This window comes from Sapajus apella, unplaced genomic scaffold (genome assembly GCF_009761245.1).
Source record: "Sapajus apella isolate SASKATOON/1434 unplaced genomic scaffold, GSC_monkey_1.0 scaffold21, whole genome shotgun sequence".
Classification (NCBI taxonomy): Eukaryota; Metazoa; Chordata; class Mammalia; order Primates; family Cebidae; genus Sapajus; species Sapajus apella.
The window spans coordinates 15,483,543-15,506,436 of NW_022436961.1; the positions used below are offsets into that span (position 1 = coordinate 15,483,543).

The 22,894-nt window shown below is 39.5% G+C and overlaps 1 protein-coding gene across 1 annotated transcript in view; it reads right to left on the reverse strand.

The window, feature by feature from the left end:
• Nucleotides 1–19,258, reverse strand: part of LONRF1 (LON peptidase N-terminal domain and ring finger 1) — a 32,525-nt gene extending 13,267 nt beyond the window's left edge. Inside the window, exons 1-7 of the mRNA XM_032288324.1 lie at nucleotides 18,432–19,258; nucleotides 7,049–7,167; nucleotides 5,656–5,778; nucleotides 2,760–2,909; nucleotides 1,668–1,908; nucleotides 1,474–1,570; nucleotides 86–200 (exon numbers count right to left, since the gene is read on the reverse strand). Coding sequence (XP_032144215.1) covers nucleotides 86–200; nucleotides 1,474–1,570; nucleotides 1,668–1,908; nucleotides 2,760–2,909; nucleotides 5,656–5,778; nucleotides 7,049–7,167; nucleotides 18,432–19,152 — 1,566 coding nt within the window. The 5' untranslated portion in view covers nucleotides 19,153–19,258. The remainder of the gene's footprint in view (nucleotides 1–85; nucleotides 201–1,473; nucleotides 1,571–1,667; nucleotides 1,909–2,759; nucleotides 2,910–5,655; nucleotides 5,779–7,048; nucleotides 7,168–18,431) is intronic.
• Nucleotides 19,259–22,894: the final 3,636 nt, after the last annotated feature.

Consider the following 22,894-nt stretch of genomic DNA (forward strand, 5'->3'; position numbering starts at 1 on the left):
TCATCACTATTTCTATGGCTGAACAGAAATTAAACCATGCTGCCAAACTTAAGACCAATAAACAGACACATATACAAATATTTACCTCTTTTAAGCTTTCTTTGCAAAGAGGACAATATGGTGCATGATCTAAACAACGCTCCAGACAATTCTTACAGAACGAATGTCCACAAGGGGTTGTTACTGGCTCAAAAAACAACCTGAAATCAACCAAAATACCTGTTAGTTTTCATATTAAACTATTTATTGGAAAAGCTTGCACTACTATAGAACTGTAACACTAATCTCTATTTAAAGGAAGAAGGAGGGCCCAGCAGGCAGGAAGGAGGGAAGGGACAGTAATAAATGTAACCATAGCCTCTCAGAATGTTTTAAAAGCTCTCCATCAATGAGGCCTTCTGCCAAGGCCCTAGAGATATCCTGAATAATGCCACAGCCCTTGGATACTATGGCTACTAAGCACTTGAAATGTGGCTAGTCCAAACTGATACAAGCAGTGAATATAAAATATATACCAGATTTCCAAGACTTTGTGCAAAATAATGTAAAATACATCATTAATAATTATTAGCTTTTGTAGAGCCTTTAGATTCCCATTTTAATAACAACTTAAAAATGATTCCTTAATAGGCTTAAAAGACTCTTACACTGTAAAACTCATACAAAGAATGATCTAATAAATAATGCAGTTGAATTATAAAGAAATAATATTAGGCTTAATATTAAATGTATTATTCAAACACTGCAGAAAAACTAGTTTTACTTATTTTCTGAAACATGGTATTTCTGAATTTGCTAGAAATAGATTTAGAGGTACTTTAGGAACTGTTTAATATAATCCTCTCACTTCACAGGTGAAGAAAGCAAGGCTCAGAATTAAGACTTGCTCAGGAATTTAACTTCTACCAGCCTAATATGACCAGCACCAGGCCTCCATAAAAATCTTCTGATCCTACACAATTCATTTAAATGAGAAATGTTATTTCAAACATTCAGTCTTTTAGAATTATAGAATTCTGGATAATGGAAATCCTTATCCTTATGTTACTTTAAAAAGATTTTATAGTTGATATATATTAATAAGATAGGATCATATACATAAAATATATAATTAGAATTCTTACCCAAATTTAAAACCATAGAGATAGGTAAGTTTCAATAATAATATCTATAATTTTCTTAGTGCTTTATAATTTCCCAGATTCCTTTTATACTGAAGTCATGTGATTTTTATAACACTGAGATGCATGCTATGCAAAGACTGACCCAACTTTCTAAATTAGAAAACCTGAGGTTCAGAGATTCAGTTATTTGCTCAGGCATGAAAGGTAAACCCAGGACTAAAATTCATGTCTTTGTATTTTTATTCCAGCATTCTGTTACTTTACATTGTCTATTATTACCTTTAACTACATTGTATTTTATTTATACTAATATAAAACATTCATCTTCTGTAAAGTTTTACATGCTTACCTCATGCAGAGAGAACACTCGAAATCCGAGACATCAATTAATTCTTCTGGAATATCGCCATAAGCTAATGAAAACATACAGACTTCATTGGGAGTTTCTATTAAAACAAAGACACAGGGTTTCTTCTTTAGGAAAAATTTTAAAGGCTATTCTGACTAAATTTATTTTATATAAGTGTAGAGCAAAATTTTTACCTCCTTGTTTTTTAAGCTTATTTCTTCCATCTTCATTTACAATCACATCCTGTTCTAAAAGAGACAACTTTCTTTTCAGCAGAACACCTTTTTCTTGAACAGACAGAACAGGTTCTGAGGACACTCTTTTTAAACAGTCTTCTCTGGCAGACATTTCTGTTGAATTTATAGACTGTGCTGACTGAGCACGGTTTAAACTTCCTTTGACGGGCTCTGAAGTGACTTCTGGTATGTCTTCACTCTACAAAAATACAATAAACAAAGGTAACTGTATTTCTTTACTATCCTTTATTCCTCTCACCAAGTATCAAACTGAAATCAAATTTCAATGCCTTATAATGCTCATTTTAATGTTCATTTAATAGCACTAACTTGATTCCAACACTGTGACAAGTAAATGATTTTTGCCAGCACAGTTGGCCCTCCGTATCCATAGGCTCTGCATCCGTGGGTTCATCCAACTGGGAATAGAAAATATTCTAAAAAAAAGCCTGAACATATATAGACTTTTTTCTTGTCATTATTCCCTAGATAATACAGTATTTACATAGCATTTACATTGTATTAGGTATTATAAGTAACCTAGAGATGATTTAAGCATACAGGAGGATGTGCATAAGTTACATGCAAATACTGTGCCATTTTATTAATATATCAGGGACTTGAGCATCCTTGAATTTTGGTATCTGTGAGAGGTCCTGGAACCAATCTCTCACAGATATAAGGGATGCCTGTACTTACACAGCCGTAGAAATCAAGCTGACTTATGTTATAATGAGGTTTAAAAGTAGTCATGCTCTAACACAGCTGTTCCTATCCTGAGGAAACATAAATGCAATGTTCTATACATATTTCTTGAAGAACTAAATATTTTCTGACATTCACATGACCTAAAATAGTGACTAATCAGCAAATATTTTACATAAAAGATTTTAGTGTAAAATAAAGGCTATGGAAAAAATTCTACTAAGATAACTAACCAGGTTAAAAGTACTTAAGTAGATGCTAGTACTTGAAACTAGGAAAATGAAGATCTTAACTTGTAAAGAAATAGATATGCTAAATTCATGATAACCTCGTCTCACCCCGTACCTGCTTTGGGCTAAGCTCACTGGGAGACTGAGACTCTTCCGTCACTGAAGGAAAATCAAAAGGTCTGTTTTTAGTACACGGTAATGAACTCCAGGAAGATTCCTTCAGGCCTTCTTTTAAGTTTTCAGGTAATAATAAATCACATAAAATCTGCAAGAGAAATATTAAAAGTAGAAAATATAAAATATTTTGTTAAGGATTATTTTGTATAAATTTACCTAATTAAGAATATTTAGAAAGTTTGTAGCAGGCATTATTTTTAATGAGCAGGAGAGGAACAAGGTAAGCAACATGTAAGTTCAAAAGTCTTGCAAAACTAGGTGTGCCTCACGGAGTCAAATCACCCGCAAAAACACTATTCAAAACTTTGAAAGGAAGGCATGGGAGTAGTTATCAGGGTAAAGGTTGACCTTTTAATAAAAGGACTATTAAAAAATCTTAAAAGAAATATTAAATATCTATCTCTGAATCTTAGTGAGCCCTATCCTATCTAAATAGTTTATTGTTCACTTCAATGTATATTTATAAGGTTGGACTTGAAGCACTAATGTGAACTAAACCTTGGACTTCTACCTACAAAACTACACAACTTCCTGTACTTACCCTCAATTTAATCTCTCACTGAACAACTAACCTGTGTGGGCAGTTACTGCTGCCCAACACTTGGTTAGGGGCATCCAATGGCAGCTTTCCTATAATAGCTAGGAATTTAACTGGGAGACAGCTGGAGAAATCAAATTTCTGGGTGCTTATCTCAGGAATACACCTAACACTCCAACAGAAACAGGGTAAGTTAAGAAAGGAGAAGAACGTGGCAAGAATAAAATGAAAGGAATTCTGATATTTTTGCTTGTCAAATAATCTATATTTATAGGTACAGCACATACTTCTTAAAGTCTAAATTGGAGGTTCAGTTTTTCAGTTGTTATCTTTCAAATACACAAAAATCAGAATGAATCACAAATCATTCATGGAAATATAAGCAATGTAGATAAAAGTGTGTATCTTTGGTAGGTGCTCAAATACTCCATTTAATAAGCAAACATTTAAAAATCTGTATATACACATTTATATTTCTTGTGTTTTAAAAAATGTATTAAACATACATCTACCCTGGAACCCAGCAATTCCACTCCTAAGTTTTTGCCAAAGAGATGTAAAAACATATGTCCACAAAATGACTTGTACGAGAATACTCATAGCAGCTTAATTTATATCAGGAAAAAATACTGGAAACAATCCAAATGAAAATCACTACTAACTGAAAACCACAAATGCCATTATGTTCATATAATGGAATACCTAGTCAACAATAAAAAAAGACTAGATATATCTAAAAAATATTATGTTCAGTGAAAAAAAAAAAAAACCCAGACACAAAAGAGTACATACTGTATGATTCCATTCCTATGAAGTTCTAGAATAAGCAACACTACTCTGCAGTGACAGAAATCTGAATAGTAATTGCCTCTAGGAGCAGGGATAGAGGATTTACTGGAGAGGAGACGAAGGTGCTTTCTAGGGTGATAGAAATAGTCTCTGTTTTGATTGGGATGCTGTTAGACAGGTATATACGTTTTTCAAAACTCAGTGAAAAGTAAAATCACTCAGCATTTTATTATATGTAAATTATACCTCAGCTTAGAAAAAGTATATTGGAGAAAAACAAAATATTTTAAAGCATCATTTGTTTTGCATCCACCTGATCCTATTAACCAACCAGCAAATAGATACAGAAATAGAAGAATGTCTGGCAGCATGCAAAATGCAGAAACACATGCTCTTAAAGTTTGCAATCTCAACAAGAAAGTAACAGTGATGAACATGGAAAAGTCAGAAAACAGACAATAGTAAACATTTTTTTCTTAAATCAGTGGGCTAGAATGTATATGCAAACAAACCTCATAGAGGATATACCAATGTCAGCTGGATTCCTTAGGGAGTTGAAATCTGAGAATAATCTCAAAGTTCTCATGCTTCAGGGTACATAAGCATCTCCTGGGATGTTTCTTAAACGACTGCTCCAATTTCAGAGATTCTGATTCCAAAGACTTGTACTTGGTGGGCCCAGGACTCTTTAAGGTTTAACATGAACCCCACATGATTCTGACAAAAAGCCACACTCTAAGAAACACTGTAACTGTGATACATAATGTAGCATGTGTTGAGTATATAGAGGAGAGCATCATGACTGGGACCCTGAATTTGTATTAGCATAGATTTTCTTAAAAAATTTTTTGAAGACCCTACTCTTTCCAGATATTCTGTGAGTAAGTCTGGCAAGAGCTGAATACTAGTTTATTTCATGTAGGTATATCAAAAGCTCTGAGATGTTCTGAAGAAACCTGATTAACTTCGCTTAACCCAATGCTTCCCAAAGTCATTTCATCAAACAGCTCCCTTCCTTGTACCCTCCCCTATTTAAAAAAAATTAGTAACTACTAACACACGACAAATAGAACAAAGTATGGAAAGTGGCATACAGAGTATTGAAAAAAATAAGGCAAAACAAGTGAACTTGGCAATCCTGGGGAGTAAGCAGAGGTTAGACCTGAAGTGAAAGGCAAAAGGCAGGTCGATAAGGCTTCTGAGCAGGAACATCGTGACAGCAATGCTTCATTAAGGTCCATCAGACTGGCTCAGATTGAACAAACTATTAGGAAACTAAATTAACCAAAAAAAATGCATTGACATATCTGTGGATGAAATGTTTAGATTTCACTAAGAACTCAATACACTAAGTATATGAACCTGAAAATCACTCAAATTGTCACATTTGTTCGTAAGTTAGATTTATTTACTACATATGTTCTTATTCCCACTTTTATTAGCATTTTTTTAAACCTGTTTGTCTCCTAGCCCTACCTTGAACTACAGTTGCTGGTAAACTGATTACCTTTTCTACTTGCAGCTTTGCAGGTGCAAAATCTTCATCAAGGGCTAAGCACTGAAGAAAGAGTTGTAAGGCATCACCTAAAAAACCAGCATCGTGGAGTACTTTTCCTTTCCTGAAGTAGACCTTCAATAAAAGCACATATATAAAATTTTTGTGATATGAATCGCTATTTAAGAGATCATTATCAAGTAAAGAAAAATAAGAGTCTGTTCAGGAATGCTGATTTTGGGCCAGACACAGTGGCTCACACCTGTAATCCCAGCACTTTGGGAGGCTGAGGAAAGACGATCGCTTGAGTTTAGGAGTTCAAGACCAGCCTGGCTAACATGGTGAGGCCCCATCTCTTCTAAAAATATAAACATTAGCCAGGCTTGGTGGTGTGCACCTGTAATCCCAGGTACTCAGGACGCTAAGGCACAAAAATCACTTGAACATGGGAGGCAGAGATTGCAGTGAGCTGAGATCACACCAAGGCACTCCAGCCTGGGTGACAGAGCAAGACTCTGTCTCAAAAGGAAAAAAAAAAAAAAAAATGCATATTTTGAAATTCTGAATAATTGAGGCCAAAGCATTTTAAAGGCATAACTACACACTACCCTGGAGAAGTACTAATAGGGGAACTGAGGCCCAGACAATGACTTTTTGACCAAAGTTCCATAGCAAGTCAGAGCTTGGCAAGATCAGAAATACCATGTTCCCACATTTTAAAGAAATTATTTGATTTAAATACGTATTTAATAAGAACTGTTTGAGGGAAAAGAAAATTGTATATAAAATTATACTGACTTTAAGAATGCATCAAGATTAAAGAAACATTAAAATGTAAAGAAAACTTTGTCTTAGATTTAGGTCAGTATGGTAAATGTCTTCCAAGTTATTAGGAATCTATAATTGCCTATGCTATTTTTTAAGAAAGTGCTTATAGACATGATAATTTTCAGAAATCCCTTATTTTGTCTTTTATTTTTCTCCTTCATAATGTGAGTTCAGCAAGTTCTATGACAAAAATTAGAATCCTACTAATTACTATTGATAAACCAAAAATTCATTTTGTGGGTTGGTCCACCAACAAAGTGTCAGCTGGTAAACTTTAAATGTGCCTTGCTTATGTGATTAGAATGAAAGAGATTATTAGTTAAATAACATCAGAGGAGCCTAAAGAACATTCAAGTCTCTAACTCCTGGGCTCAAGTGATCGGTCTAATTCAGCCTCCTAAAGTGCTGGGATTACAGGAATGAGGCATTATACCCAGCTGAGCCTACATACCTAGAGCACTAGGTATTTTATTTGGAGTCAACTAGTTACTTTGTTAAAATTCATAACTGTGAATGAATGCATGTCCCCTATAGTTGAAATTTTACAATTTATACAAATATAAAACAGTAATTTTACCTCAGGCCAATCTGGAAGTTGAAAAAGAACTGCATTTAAATCTTCTATGGCTGCTTTAAACTCTTGGAGACCAGCATACGATTCCGCTCTGTAAATTTTTACAATCAAGTCACTGGGCTCTGAAAAAAATATTTTATAAAGATATGATTAATTTTAAAAATTACATAATCCACAAAATATGATCATACCAGATTAAGAAATGACTTAATGATTCCAGGGTTAATAATCACCAAACTAAAGTCTATAAGCCAAGGACAGTATAGGCGCAACCCATTTTACATGTTGATTCTTATCTAGAAGTTGTATCAAATCATTGTCATTTTAGTGGAGGAAACTGTTTTTCAGAATATTGTAAATACTTTCATAATACGAATAACTACTCCTAAGAAAACTTTTCTTTTTTTATAAAGGATAGTCTATAAATATTTTAAAGACATATGTCCTAGATGTTTAGATTTGCCTTTTTATATATAGTAAATCTTATATTTTTGCTCTAATTTCTAAATCCTAATTTATAAAAATAGCCATATGTGCAACTATTGCATGTGGAATTCCTACAGTGACAAGGGAATGATAAACGCTCAATCTTATGAGGGTATACAGTGGTCTTGATTCTGGAAGAAACTGGTTAATAAGAGTCAGCTTCTAAGAGATCAAATTTTAATTCCTGTCACTAGCAAAAATAGTACTGGCCCAATTCAAAATATATTTAAAATACTCCTGAGAAAAAAAGGCTTTGCTATTCACTTCACTATCATCTACATCTGTACTTAAGAAACCAAGTTATTATCCTACAGCATTCAGAATTTCAGACACTTAGCTGGTTCACTGAAATTACTGCCATCAATTACTAAAGGTACACAGATTCTGAAACTGACGTCCAAGCAAGAAATTAATTTCTAATATAGCAACAAATGACATTAACTTGACTTTTATTTTAAAACTATCTTTGAGGTTTTTAAAAACATAAAATAAGGTATTTATTGTCAGATGGGCATCAAGACCTTAATGCCTCTAAATAAAATTTAAGAAAATTCATCAATAGCTCTTGGGTTTAGTTTTTAGATGATTGCTTTTCTATTGATAACTCTCGCTTGAGCAACTAATTTAGGAAGGCCTCTTCCAGTTGCTGGTGCTTGAGAACTGGAATTATAATGTTCCCACAATTTTATATCAATGAAAAAATTTGAAAAGTAAAATACTTTGTGAAAACATTTGTTACTTCTTAAAAAAGATATGTCTAGAATATTTTGTCTTGTGCTTCTTAAAGCAATGAAAAATTATCTCTGAACAAAATGCATATGAATTAGAAGTTCAATATGATTAATCAGTCAAAGATTAAGAGTTCCTAGCACAAACCTAGACCCTGTAGGTGTTCAAAATGTTTTATATTATTCCTGTCTTTGAGGAACTTACAATCTAGCTAGAAAATTTTACTGTGAAACAGCATCATCCAATACTGACTTGTCTAGTACAACTGGAGTTGAGAAAACAGAGTGGTATATGGCAAAATAGTCTAAGAATAAGTAGTAAAAGCATCACCATCAAAAACTCTAGGTTATAAAGGACTGGGTTCAGAAAGTACAGTTTTTCACCCACAGCTGCAGTGCTTCCAATAGCATCCTTGAGACAGACTGTAGTACCTCCAGCAAGAAGGAGTTCATTATCGCAAAAAGCAACTCATTCTTGGATTTTTATTTTATTTCAATGTTTTTCTTATACATCAAGTTCTCACTCCTTTACATTTGATGCCATGCACATTCAGAACTGTTGAATATTTCTCCTTTTATCCATGCCTTCACTGCTCAATCACCTTTATACAGTTTCTTTACGGTAGCAGTGAAAGACGTGACTCAGAAGGCCTGTCTTTGAGAAAAACACAGTAAAACTATAAAATGTATCCTCGCTGACCAAAGCAAAAATAGAAATATTTCTTCCCCTCTCCATACAGAAAAACTCAGGATATTGAGATCTCCCTGATGGAGGTCCTAAAACGTCAGTAAATGTTGGGATAAGAAGAGAGGATGCACGCCGTAAGTAGAGATAAAAGGAGGTAGATTTAAAAACTCTTGTTCCCCAACTCCTTGTACATAATGTTCTTACTGAGAATTTCAAATGTTAATGGATTATTTTGAATGATTATTTTTTTCTTGAAAAAAAAAAAAAAAAAAAAAAAAAAACCCTCATCAGGTGACTTCAGACTTCCAACACTTTTATAAAAAGATTAAGGCCATCACACTTATTGATCTCAAACTCTTCTTAAATCTAAAAAAGAGCCAAGTGTGCTAAATAAGGCCCTTTGAAAAGCATACAGAAGGTCAGCTTTCCATGTAAACTTTCAAGGAAGGCAACAAAGCGGCAATCAGTCCTGACTCTATCAAGTTTGAAAGAGTCAACAAGTATTTACTACATGCACTCTACGTGACCTTGAGGACACGAGAGAGAACGAGCCACCTCACTGCACACGACATCAGGAAAGATGCTGGTGCTCACTCCATTACTGCAGGTAACTGTAGTGCCTAGCAAGTGCCTGGCATATTATACACTTTCAAATTGTTGAAAAACAGACAAAATCCAAAGACAACATGGTTTAAGCTAATTGTATTGAATATGATTGTGGTACTTTGTGATCTTATTCTAAATCACTTAATATCTCTGGTCTTTTTTCCATATCTACCAGAAGCAGGGACAACTGTGTTAGTTGTCATGATTTAACTTCCTGATCTTTATCTTTAGCCCTGATTTTTCACTCTATCAAATGTCCAACTGCCTGCCATACTTTCTCAAACTCAGCATGTTCTTCACCAAAAAAGCGTTTTTTCATTGTATTCTCTATCACTGACACCATTAACTTCCCAAATCAGAATCATCCCTAACTTTGTAAATGTTACCCCCTATGACACCCCTTCGATCTGCCCTTTTCCAGTCCTATTGCTAGTGGCCCTGGGTTAGGCTCCCCAAATCTCTCTCCAGTACTATCGAAATAGCGTGCTAACTCATCTCCCTGCCTTCAGTTCTACTCTACCTACATCCTTACACTCCACAAGATAAAATAGGTATTATTTAGTATGAGTTCCTCCATCTCTCCAACCTTAATTACTATTATGATCCCCCCACTCACTCTAAGTCCCAACTATACCTAACTACTCACACTGCCTGCTTCCTGTGCTGAGCTTCTCCCTTATCACACCATTCTTTATCTTGATAACTTTATCATCCAGCAAGACTCAGCTCACCAATCTCCTCCCAAGATTCTTTGCTTTGAGTCTTCCTTCACAATTTATGATAACCATTAAGAGTATGATCTGGCTCTTCCACCTACTCACTGTGACCAGGGGCAAATTATGTCATCTCTGTACTTTAATTTCCTTAGATTTAAAATTCAGGGGCTTTAAAAAAAATATTAACAAACACCACTATGTGCTGTTCTGAGCGATTTACAATCTTCAGAACAATTCTACATGGATCTAGTATTGTTCACATTTTTATAGAAAACAGCAGCGAGTATACACAGTTTGCCCATGATCATACAGATAGTAAGTGGTAGATTTGGGATTCTAACTCGGGAAGCCTGGCTCCAGAGTTCTAGCTGTTTACCTCTGCATTATGAATATGCTGGTAACAGTCTCTATCTCAAGGGTTACAAGAGTAAGTTAATGGGTGCAAAGTACTTAAAGCAGGGATTGGTACATTGAAAGCATGGTGTGTTTCATATTATGATTCTGTGCCTTCACTGTATATACACAACATTCATTCAATTAATTTTTAAGACTTTTGAACTCCCTCTGTTATTTCCTATTTTTTGTCCTCAGATCCTGGCTTTGATAAATGTTTCCTGAATTAGGAAAAATTCACTAAAATTTGATTCCTTAAGCTCAATCCATGCTTCCATTCTCTCTTCTTTTATACCCAGTATTATTTGCAAGTCATTTGGCAACTAAAAAGATTGAAACAAAGCTCTGCTTCACCTCTGAGGAATCTAGTCTTCAGCTGTCCAAAGCATTTATTTCATGGGTTGAAGAGAGAATTTTCTATTCTAGAGTTATGGTTTCCTATCTTTGTTCCAATCCTTAGGGATCCATGCTTAGTAACAGGAGTCTTGGAGTTGTTTCTTTAGTTCACATTCAAGAAATTTTTTTCCAAATCACAAAAGCTTAAAAAATGTTTACTCATAAAATTTGAAAATTATAGAAATAAGAGTTAAAAACTATCTTCTGCCCATCACAAAGAAATAGCCAGCGTTGGTATTAAAAAATAATAATTAAAAGAAAAAAATTACCACAAATTTAAAGTTCCAATTGACTTTTATTTGTGATTCTAGAAATGGGGCAACACCTTATTCTATAAAATGGGTGTTCTGATGAGCTAAGCAGAGGAGGTTAGCCTTCTAGGCAGAAAAGGGCTAAAGAAAGCAGAAGGAACAAAAGGTGGATTGGCTGTTTCAAAATTGAAAACTTTCCTTACAGGTTAAAACAGAGGAATTTTCTTATTTCACTAACTCAGGTTGACTGAAATCTCTCCCTTTATTTATTTATTTATTTATTTATTTATTTATTTATTTATTTTGAGAAAAGATCTCACTCTGCAACCCAGGCTGGAGTATAATGGCATTATTATGGCTCAATGCAGCCTCGACCTCCTGTACTCAATAGATCCTCCTGCCTCAGTAGCTGGAACTCCAGGTACATGGCCCCACACCTGGCTAATTTTTAAACTTTTTGTAGAGATAGGGTACCAATATGTTGTCCAGGGCAGTCTCAAACACCTGGGCTCAAGTGGATCCTCCCTCCTCAGCCTCCCAAAGTGCTGGAATTATAGGCATGGGCCACCATATTGGGCCTATAAAGTTACATAGCTATATAACGTTTTCAATACATTCTGCCAACCCTTCTTTTATAAAAGCTTTATTTTACACTCCCACAAGCTGTGTGTTTTTCTCTTTGCTAGAAATATATAAATTAAAAATAGCATCATAATTTTAACAACATGCATTTCTTCATTAAGTCTGACCTTTAAAACTTTGCTTATTCAGTATTTGGGTTGTGTCTAAAGTCATATCCTTTTTCTCATTTTTCTGAGTGTTCTTTTCTTAGATTTATAAATCAAGTTATCAAAATTTTCAATGATTAACAAGAATATATAATTTTTTAAATTTTGCTTCTATTGCATCATTAAGTTCAGTATAGTAGGACCTGGTTACCAGAATTGAGCTCAAGACTGCCAATTGATAAGTTATTGATGATTGATTAAGAATGTTCAAGAGTAGGAGTTTGAGATAGTAGGATCATAAACACTGGATTCAAAAGGCTGGGTTCAGATCCCCTTTTGGTAGTTTAATTCTTTGAACTCTCCTCACCTATAATATGCTCATCTCTAAAATACCTACATAACTGCCGTTAGGATTGAATAAGGCAGTGCATGTTAAACAGTTAACACAGCGCCTGAGACATACATGCTCCATCTAAAATAGTTGTTGATAACCTTCCAAAATATCTCAAAACCAGGTGATGAAGATATTGGATTACCTCTTGATAAAAGGTACAGAAGAGTATTTTCTACCTTGTGTTTTACTCACATAAATGGTAGCCTAGATAAGAAACATCTTTAGGGATCAGCAGAGCAGACTGGACAACAGACAGCATAAAGGTGGGCCAAGGGGAGGGGAGGAAGCAAAAGACCTTACCAAAGGGAAAGAAAAAACCAAACAGAAGCTTCCACCTTGCATTTTAGAGCTCCCTGAAGTCATCCAACTTCAGTAATAAAACAATTCCAATTTTGAAAAATACCTTTGGAAAGAGGCAGAACACTGTACAAATTCATTTAAAATTTTACTTGAGATTTTCCAAGCCTCTTAGAAATATTCCACCAAATAGAAAAATGATTCTGAATAAAAAGTTTATATACATATATCTATATCTATATATCTAGAAATCTAAGATAATTCAGTTTTTGGTAAATTCTGCATTTGATGAATAAAAATAAGATAAAAACCAAATTATTCATTTGAAATGGGATACTTCAGTTTTTTTAATCACTTATATCAATAGCCATTATAGTTGATCTTTTTAGTAGCCCTGAGGGACTAAAAAAAAAAAAAAAAAAATCCTTGAAGTACCTTACAAATCAAAGAAAATAATTAGAGATATAGTCTTGGTTAAGCAGAAGTCAATTACAAAGTAAATCCCATTTTCTAGGGATTTTCAGTTTGCTGCAATTATAAAGGAAATAAAAAGTACAAACTCTACAAGGACTGGGACTTTTACTCCTTTTTACATTTCTGGCACCCAAAACAATGCCTGGTATATAGTAGCTACTCAATAAAAATTTGTTAAATGAATAGTAAGAATATTTTAGATTTATGTTTTACATGCTAATTTTTAAATAAACTTTGTGTTTAGAATCAATATGCACATACTTGGGTTCTGCTTTCAGTTGAAAGCAGAACTTGGTCACTTATTTGCCTTAAGAAAGTCACTTAAAATTCTTGGGACTTTCTTCTTAAATCTGTGAATTAGGGATACTAATATTTCCCCTCCTATCTCATGTGAGTTTGTGTAAGGATCAATTACGATAATAGAAATGAAAATATTTGTGAATGATAATCACCATACTGACATCAGTGTTTATTTACTGTTTCAAGTCCTCTGCACTGTAAGAACATAAATAAGTTATAGGAGCCTCCCTTTACGCAAGGGGGACACGTTCCAAGACCCCCACAGACGCTTGAAACTTTGGATGGTATCAAGCCCTATATATACTATGATGCCTACGATAAAGTTTAATTTATAAATTAGGTATAGTAAGATATTAGCAACAATAATGGTAAAAAAGAACCATTATAACAATATGCTGTGATAAAAGGTATAGGAATGTGGTCTCTCAAACTATTTTATACTGCACGATGGGTAACTGAAACCACAAATAAGGGGAAACTACCGTATTATTTAAATTCAAATTTCTTCACTTTAACCTAGTTGAGTTACTAAAGATAAACCCTCTACATTTTCTTTACATGCATTCAGTATTTAGCTATAATTTGACTGATCTTCTTATAGCTAAAGCTTTTCAGAATCTACAGTTTATTGATGAATGCTAAACTACTAATTAACATGTATAAACTAAAATCGGGATGTAACCTTTACTCTCTACCAGGTGACAGAACATAACAGGACATAAAATCCCAAGGTTTAGACTCCAGTTTCAGTGAAATCACCTTCTAGCCATAACACATTTTTACATTTTAAAAATATTTAATTAATATTTACTGTGCATTTACTGTGTGTCAGGCACTATTTAAAGCACTTAGCATGTTTTGACTCATTTGATTCTCACGACACCCTATGAAGTAGAGACTATTCTCATTTTTCAGATAAGGAAACCAAAACACAGAGAAGTTAAACAATATGCCCAAGGCCAGAGAGTGAACAGATGGCTGTTATCAGGATTGGAACCCAGGTGTCAGTGTCCAGTATGCAGAGCTTTAATCACTAAGCCACACTGCATGTCTATCCCTAGGTGCCTCAGTTTCCTTCTGAGGATAATATTATAGTGCTCCATAGAATTCTCTGTAAAGATTAAATGATATTAATATAAATAATGTAAAAATACTGGGTAACAGTCAATGATAATATTTTTACTTTAATTTTTGATTTCTTTACAAAGAATTCTATGGTTTTTTTTTTTTGAGATGGAGTCTTGCTCTGTTTCCCCGGCTGGAGTGCAGTGGTGTGGTCTCAGCTCACTGAAACCTCCACCTCCCAGGTTCAAGCAATTCTCCTGCCTCAGCCTCTGAAGTAGCTGGAACTACAGGCACGCACCACCACGTCTGGCTAATTTTTTGTATTTTTAGTAGAGACGGGGTTTCACCATGCTGATCAGGTTGTTTTCAAACTCCTGACCTCAAGTGATCCACCTGCCTTGGCCTCCCAAACTGCTGGGATTACAGGTGTGAGCCACCATGCCTGGCCAATGATTACAGAATTAATATTTAAGATAAAATTTTCCTTACTCAAATATCTTAAAACAAAATGTCATCCCTTTTACAATCTTTTTTTTCTAACCTGTACAAACTGTAAATTATACTGTTCTGTTGTCTTCTTTTGTGAGAGAGGTGCACACAGGAAGGAGACAAGTCAGTGTAAAAAAACATTAAGCACAAAAGGCAGACAGCTTGGCTTAGTGGGATCATTTCAATAGGCTCAAGTACAGAGATTCAATGCAGGAAAAACTTTACATAATATCCTTGAATACTAAAAAGACAGAAAGTTATGAAACATCTGAGGGTTAATACCAAAAGATCAATGGTTTAAATGTTATCTAAATATATTTCAATTCAACAGAAACTTATGTAATCTAAATGGGAAACTTCTGATTTTGGCAAAGGTTTTCAAGCTTTCTTTTGCTGCTGGCAGAGATAAGTTTGGATGTGTGTGGGCTAACTGCAGACTAGATTTTTTCTAGTTAATAGTATTTAATTGTTTCATTGTAAGAATTACATGGAGAAATTATAGGGAAGATCTTTTTCATTATCAACAATAATCACAAGGTCATTAATAACTACAACTGTACAGTTATATAAACATATTTCAAATGCCTATCTAGGTAGCTTGCCAATTTCAAAGAAGTTAAAGCCTAATGATTGTACAAATAGATTATGACTCTACTAGTTAATATTTTGATTTACACCCAAAAATTGTGAAGCACTTATAAATTGGCCCTTTACCAACTCTAATTTGTTAGCTCTAAGATTTTTTTTCCCGTTACTTCACATTAAGAATTCAAAAGATTAAAAAACGTATCCTCATTAGTGCTACTCAGACATTTTCAAGTATGGAATTAATGATTCTTGAAAGAACTAAAAATAAGGAAAAAATAAGCTAATGAGGTGAAAGTCAGAAGACTTGGGTTCTATTCCTGCAAAAGTAGGATTAAGTTGCTAAGTGGGCAAAATTCCCATGTGCAATCTATGCAACTTGAAAAAAAGGAGAGATTACATCTTTCAGAGCCTTTTCCTGTTAAGCATAATATCCTCGATTCAAGAACCAGAATCTCTGTTAATTAAAACATTATTGGTCACAGAATGTTAAGCTAGAACTCTATTAGCAAATGTGCTCACTGTTCTTCCACGGATGAGGACCTGGATTCTTGTGAAACACCCAATTTAAGATCAAATCACTGAATCAGTAGTGATTAGCATTGAATAGTACTGTCCGTAAGTTTCCGCCTCAGTGACCAAAGAAACTTCCTTGGGTATGTACACTAAACATTTTCATTGGATGAGCTATAAGGCAGGATGAACCCTAAACCAACGTTTAGGAAAAGTGGAAGATTCAGTGCTGCCTCTCAACCAGTTAACTGTATGACTGTGTATAAGTCTTCACTGCCTGGCTTCTGCTTCCTCCCTTCAAAAATCACACCATGGTCAGCGACTGTACAGGTCAGGTCTGTACAGCAGAGTCCAGTTTCTCTTCTCTTTATTAACTCAGAGGCAGAGTCATCTGGTATCAGAATTCTGTGTTCCACATACTTTTTCTTTTGTTCTGAGCCCATCATTCTTTAACTGCCTACTCCACACAAGGCGCTGAAAGAATACAAAAATCTCCGAGATTTGTGCTGTGAACTCTAAAGGTACTAAACTCAAGATCTTGACATTAGTTCAACATGACTAAGCACGTGGGGCAAAAGATGACCTGAAAGATGATCCTTTCAGTTACATAGGTTATACAATTAACTGTAATACCCAAAGTCAGTTGCCATTTTAGATGTCTATTTTCTTGGGGATTATTCCCCCAACTATCATTTCATGCCAACGGACAGACACTATAATCTTGAAATACACTTAAAACAAGGTTTATCAACAGGCCGGGCGCGGTGGCTCACGCCTGTAATCCCAGCACTATGGGAGGCCGAGGCGGGTGGATCACGAGCTCAAGAAATCAAGACCATCCTGGTCAACATGGTGAAACACCGTCTCTACTAAAAATAGAAAAAATTAGCTGGGCATGGTGGCGCGTGCCTGTAATCCCAGCTACTCAGGAGTCTGGGGCAGGAGAATTGACTGAACCCAGGAGGTTGCGGTGAGGCGAGATCGAGCCATTGCACTCCAGCCTGGGTAACAAGAGCGAAACTCCATCTCAAACAAACAAAAAAAAAACAAACAAACGAGGTTTATCAACAGTGACACTTGGGGCCTGATAGCCTCTAGGATATCTGAGCAGCTTCCCGGACCTCTCATACTAGTTGTCGGGACTAGCACCAGCCCCATAAGAGGTGGCAACCAAAAATGTCTCCAGATACTGCTCTAGATAATGTCCCCTAAGAGAGCGGAGATTAAATCCCCCCGGTAGAGAACTACCGATTTAAAGAACAACTCTTCCTTTTACGTAAGAGAAACCTGACCCTGCCCCCTTTCAGCGCCTAAAACCACCTTAAGAAGAAAAGTGCTAACCTAGATTAGGAGGCCGAGGCTGCTTCTTGGAGACTAAGAAATGCACTCAAGACCTACAAGGCCTTTCCTCACAGCTTGATCATGAGTGGAAAGGCCTGGAGAAGCGTGGCAAAGAACTCCGGATCTGGGAGCCCCCCTCATCTTTACCATACACTAGGTGCACTGGAAAGTAGATAGGAAATAAGTATGATCTGAAACAGGCCAGCTGAAACTTTCAAGAGGAGCCAGTTCGGACATTTCCAGGTAGCCAGGGACCACCCGGCGCAGCTCCGCCCGAAGCCCAAAGCTCGGCGGCCTGCGGGGCCTCCCGGTGCCGGTTGCCCGCGCGGAGCTCCCGCCACGCCCACCGGACGTCACTCGTTACACAACGCCCCCTGCCCCCACCTTACGCAATTCTGCCCTCCCGCGGCTCCCAATTGTCCCGGTGACTTTTGTGGGTGAGGAAGGGAGACGCCGCCTGACCAGCCTCGTTCCCCTGGCGGAGGATTCTCTCCCCGCCCTGGCAATAGTTCCACCGCGGCGGGCCCAGCCCGAGAGCCAATTCCCGGAAAGCGCGCGGCAGGAAGCAAGCGGACGCTGGGGCTCGCCCAGCTCCCACCCATCCCGCGCTGGGGCGGCCACGGTCCCGGTCACCCACTCCGCGCCCGGCGCGCGCGCGCTCGACAGCCAGGCCGCGGTCGAGGGAACCCCGCGCTGAGCGCCCCTCCCCGCGCCGCGTCACAGTCGGCTTCCAGGGCGATCCCCATTGTGACCGAAGCACCCCGGGGCGCCGCCCCCTCCCACACCCCCCGACACCCCAAGACCCGACACTCCTGTGGCCCAGCGGCCTCGGGGAAGCAGAGGAGCCTCCCGGGGCGCAGATGAGCTCCGGGTCCCGGGCCCTGGGGGCCAGGAGGGTGCGGTCGGCCAGGCCCCGCCGCATCCCCGCGCGGTCACCTGCTCGCAGCGCCTCGCAGGCGGCGGTCAGGGCCTCCCGGTAGCGCCCCTGGTGCAGCAACTCCCCGAGCCTGCCGGCCGCCCGGGCCCGCTCGCGCTGGCCTGGGAACCACTTCTCGGCCAGGTGGTTGAGGACGACGCTGGTTCTGAAGTCTGAGGCGGCGATGGCGGCGGCCAGAGGCGGCGGCCGCGGGGCGGTCCCTTCAGCATCAGTGGCACTGGCGGTGGCGGGCGGCAGCCGGTCCCGGCAGAGGCGGCAGCGGGCGCGGAACTCCCTCCGCAGGCAGCGGCGGCAGTAGCTGTGGCCACAGGGCACCGTCACCGGCTCGCTCAGGAAGCCCCGGCAGCCCAGGCAGCTGAGGAGCCCGCCAGCGCCGCCGTCCGCGCCGGCAGTCGGGGCCGCGCTCCAGCTCAGCCCGTGGCGGAGCCGGTAGTTGAACACCAGGCAGTCCACCAGGGTACCCAGGCACTCAGGCCTGGCCGGGGCCCCGCGGCGCAGCGCCGCCGCGAACGCCTCCAGCGCGCCCTTCAGGTGGCCACCCAGCGCCAGCAGCTCCCCACGGCGGAGCAGCAGCTCCCAGCGATCCGACTCGGCGACCGCGCGCTCCAGCCGGTGGCTGCTGCCGCCGCCCACTTCCCAGAACCGGCCTCGGCCCTGCGGCGCCGGGACCATCTCCCGACTCCCTCCCGGGGAGCTCCTCGCCACCACCGGAGAGGACATGGCCCGCGGAGGGCTGCTCCGCCGCCGCCGCCGCCCGCCGCCACGGTCCCGGAGCCTCCCAGGCGCGCGGCTCCGCACGCGGCCCGCGAGCAGGGGGGCGTGGCGCGCGGACACGGCGGGGCGGCGCGCGCCCGGGAAGCCCCGGGGGCGGGGCCTGGCGAGGGCGGGACCAGCTCGGCGACGGCGCCCGGGACTCCCTCACGCCGCCCGCGGCCGCGCTACCGAGGAGCCGAGCGCTGGGCCCCGCCCCTTCCGAGCCCGCTCCCGGCGAGGGACGCAGGTCGGATGATTACCCCGGCGGAGAGCTATTGGCTTTTCCGGAATGGAGGGCTCGGCTTGTGACGGAACAAAGCCCGAAAAAGCAGGGAGCCTCCGTCCCCGCTCGCCTGGCCGCCGACGTCCCCCGTCTGCGGTGGCCCGAGCCCCTGCCTGGTTGGAGGGTGCTCCCCGGCCGCGGGGGACTCCGGGTCGCCACCCCTCTCCCGAGGCGCCCTCCCGGGCGGGACCTGCCCCAACTCCTGGCTGGCGGGGTTCTCCCGGCGTGGCCTAGTGCTTGTCAGGTGTGGGTCTACATTTTCATTCGTTTATGCCCGGGTTCCAGGTGGGCGCGCCCAAGCAGGGGGCGCAGGAGGGCACCGTAGCCCGGTGACTCGGACTCTTCGGGTCTAGAGGCCTCAACTTTAAACTTGAACAAAAAACCCACGTTCCTGGGGCGACTTCCTCCAGAGGGTAAGGTGTGTTTCCTGGTGCCCAGTTGACTGCTGCCCGTCCTACTTAAAGCTCATCCCCGACCCACCTCGAGGGAGAAAGCCCCCAGTTTCCTCAGGTGCCCCCACACCTCAAGAACTGCCCTACAGCTGGCTAAGGTCTATATTTGGCATTTTAAAAAGAAAACATCAAGAAAAATGTTTTTCACATGGCGGTCACCATATTACTACAACCCAAGCAGGGTCTGTCGCTTTGCCGACAGAATAAAATAATGGGGTTGATATAAAATGGGTTCTGTTTCCCTTAAACTTCACAGCAGCAAGTTTAAAGCTCTCCGCTGAAAATATTTATAGATTTGATTATAGGATATTATAATTAGGGGAGTCACTTAGAATTTTTAGTCCTTTTTCAAATCTTTGGAAACAGGCAAAGTTATTTGTCAAAAATCACACAATCTAATAGATTTTAAGATCACGTCTATTCCACTATTAACTACGTTAGACTAATCGTATGTAATATTTAATTCATATGTAATATTTCATAGAAAATGAGGTTTTCAAAGTAAAGGAAGTTGCTAATTGGAAAGTTCATCTGAGCATGCTGTATCTGAAATTAGCAAAAGTTTAATATGTCTCTTTATAAGGAACAGACGAGGCTAAAAGATGTTTTGAGTTAATTTGTTTTCACTACACAATGAGCAAGTTATGTAACTTCAGAAAAGATAGAGATATATTACCCTAAAGGGAATGAATAAAAAAGAGGTGCCTAGGCCGGGCGCGGTGGCTCACGCCTGTAATCCCAGCACTTTGGGAGGCCGAGGCGGGTGGATCACGAGGTCAAGAGATTTGAGACCATCCTGGCCAACATGGTGAAACCCCGTCTTTACTAAAAATGCACAAATTAGCTGGGCATGGTGGTGCGTGCCTGTAGTCCCAGCTACTCGGGAGGCTGAGGCAGGAGAATTGCCTGAACCCGGGAGGCGGAGGTTGCGGTGAGCCGAGATCGCACCATTGCACTCCAGTCTGGGTAACAAGAGCGAAACTCCGTCTCAAAAAAAAAAAAAAAAAAAAAAGAGGTGCCTTAGAAAAAGCCAAGCCTTCTATTCCAACAGGATGCAGACACGAACAAGTTCATTTATCATTCACATTGCACCTGAACCAAACTGCAGCCAGATCCAAAGAGCACCTCCCAAGCGTTTGGCATGTGAAGCATTTGGATTAATTCATGAGCAAAACCTTAATTCCAGTCCTAAACCCCTAAATTACTACCTTCCCGCAACAAGCAGAACAGTGACTTTCATCTGTTGCCCACATATCCCTTGAGACCTGAAATCACAAATAATATAACAAATACCTATGTGTACATGCACATTCATTTTGTGATGCATTCTCGTTCTTAATAGCAACTTGCAAAATGTACAATAGTAAATATTTAAACAATGCATTCATGTTTATACAAGGAGTATCATAAATTAATAAACACTCATAAACTTCTTTTCAAATATAAAGTCAGGTTCCATTATGGGATTTCTGCCAAAAGTACAATATGTGGTTTAGAAAAAAATGTGAAGTATTATTTGTCCTTTAGAGTTCCTTCCCCTAATAAATATGACAAATAACCACATCTGATTCTGATGTGAAATAAATGGTACAATTATGATAATGTGTGGGAGAAAAAAAATGGGACCGTAGGAGGAATCTTGCAGTGTTCTCTTTGGCATTTGTGAATGGTTATAATTCATGTTTGCTGGTTTATACATTTACATAACTTGTTCTCATTTATGTAACTTATTTATGTAAGAGGCTGTACTGCTGCTGTGGCCTCTGTGTGCTGCATAACTTCCCTCTGAATCAGGAAGTCTAGGCAAAGTAGTCACTGGCACTGTCACAGGTCACTCTCCCATCATTCTCTGCTACCAAAAAGTTGCACGATGATGTGACTGCTAGTTGAATTCAAAGGCGAGAAGAGTTAGTATCCTTCTTCATTCATTTCCTAAAATTTAGACAGGTCTCTGAGTCACCCAGCAGGCTGTGATGGAGAAGAGGGAATCCTGCTAAACAGCCCCTAGCTGGGAGAACATAATGGAGTGAAGAGCTCTCTTTTCTTTTCCTTCCCATTACTTGCTTGTGTCATTCTTTGCTAACAAAGTAGTAAAATTATGAGATTTGTATTCTGTTTCGGTTTTTTAGTGTTGTCTTCTAAAATAGATCAGTTATGTAAGAGAGTAAGAAGAAAAGCGTATCTGTTTCCTAATTTGGAAAATGCTTATCACCATCATTGCCTGCTTATCCCTGCCTCCCACTGCCACACCATAAGACTTTTCCTGTTATAGTTTGGTAAACTCCGATTTAAGAGTAACATAACACAGTGCTTTTCTTGTATACATCTCAGCTGAAGATGTGTATTTGAACCTTTTTTTTTTCCTGTGGGTGATTTTACCATTTGTTTCTTTACGTTCTTATCATTAAAAAAGAAACTGAATTTGTCAGTCCAAGCAAAATATGTCCCATTCCTGATTCATTTTAGTTGATAACGTTCTATTCAAAGAGAGTAAACTACAAAGTTTCATTTAAACAGTACCTACCCAATAGCTTGCTTTTTTTTTTTTAATGACAGAATCTAGCTTTGTCACCCAGGCTGCAATGCAGTGACTCAGTCATAGCTCACTGCAGCCTTGACCTCCTGGACTTAAGTGACCTTCCCACCTCAGCCTTCCTGAGTACCTGGGACTACAGGCACATGTCTCTATGCCCAGCAACTTGTTTTTGTTAACTCTTTGTAGAGGTGGGTCCCATTATGTTGCCCAGGCTGCTCAAACTCCTGGCCTCAAGCAATTCCCCTGCTTCAACCTCCCAAAGTGCTGGGATAAACCACCATGCCTGGTCCCCAAAAGCATTTTTATGTACAATACACAGATGGAGGGGCTCTAGAGACCACCCTTTCATACCTCTCATTTTATATATATGAGAAAATTGAGAGCTGAGAAGCTGCTAGGTTTGTAGAAGTCATACCGGCAAGGGAATCTGGACACCTG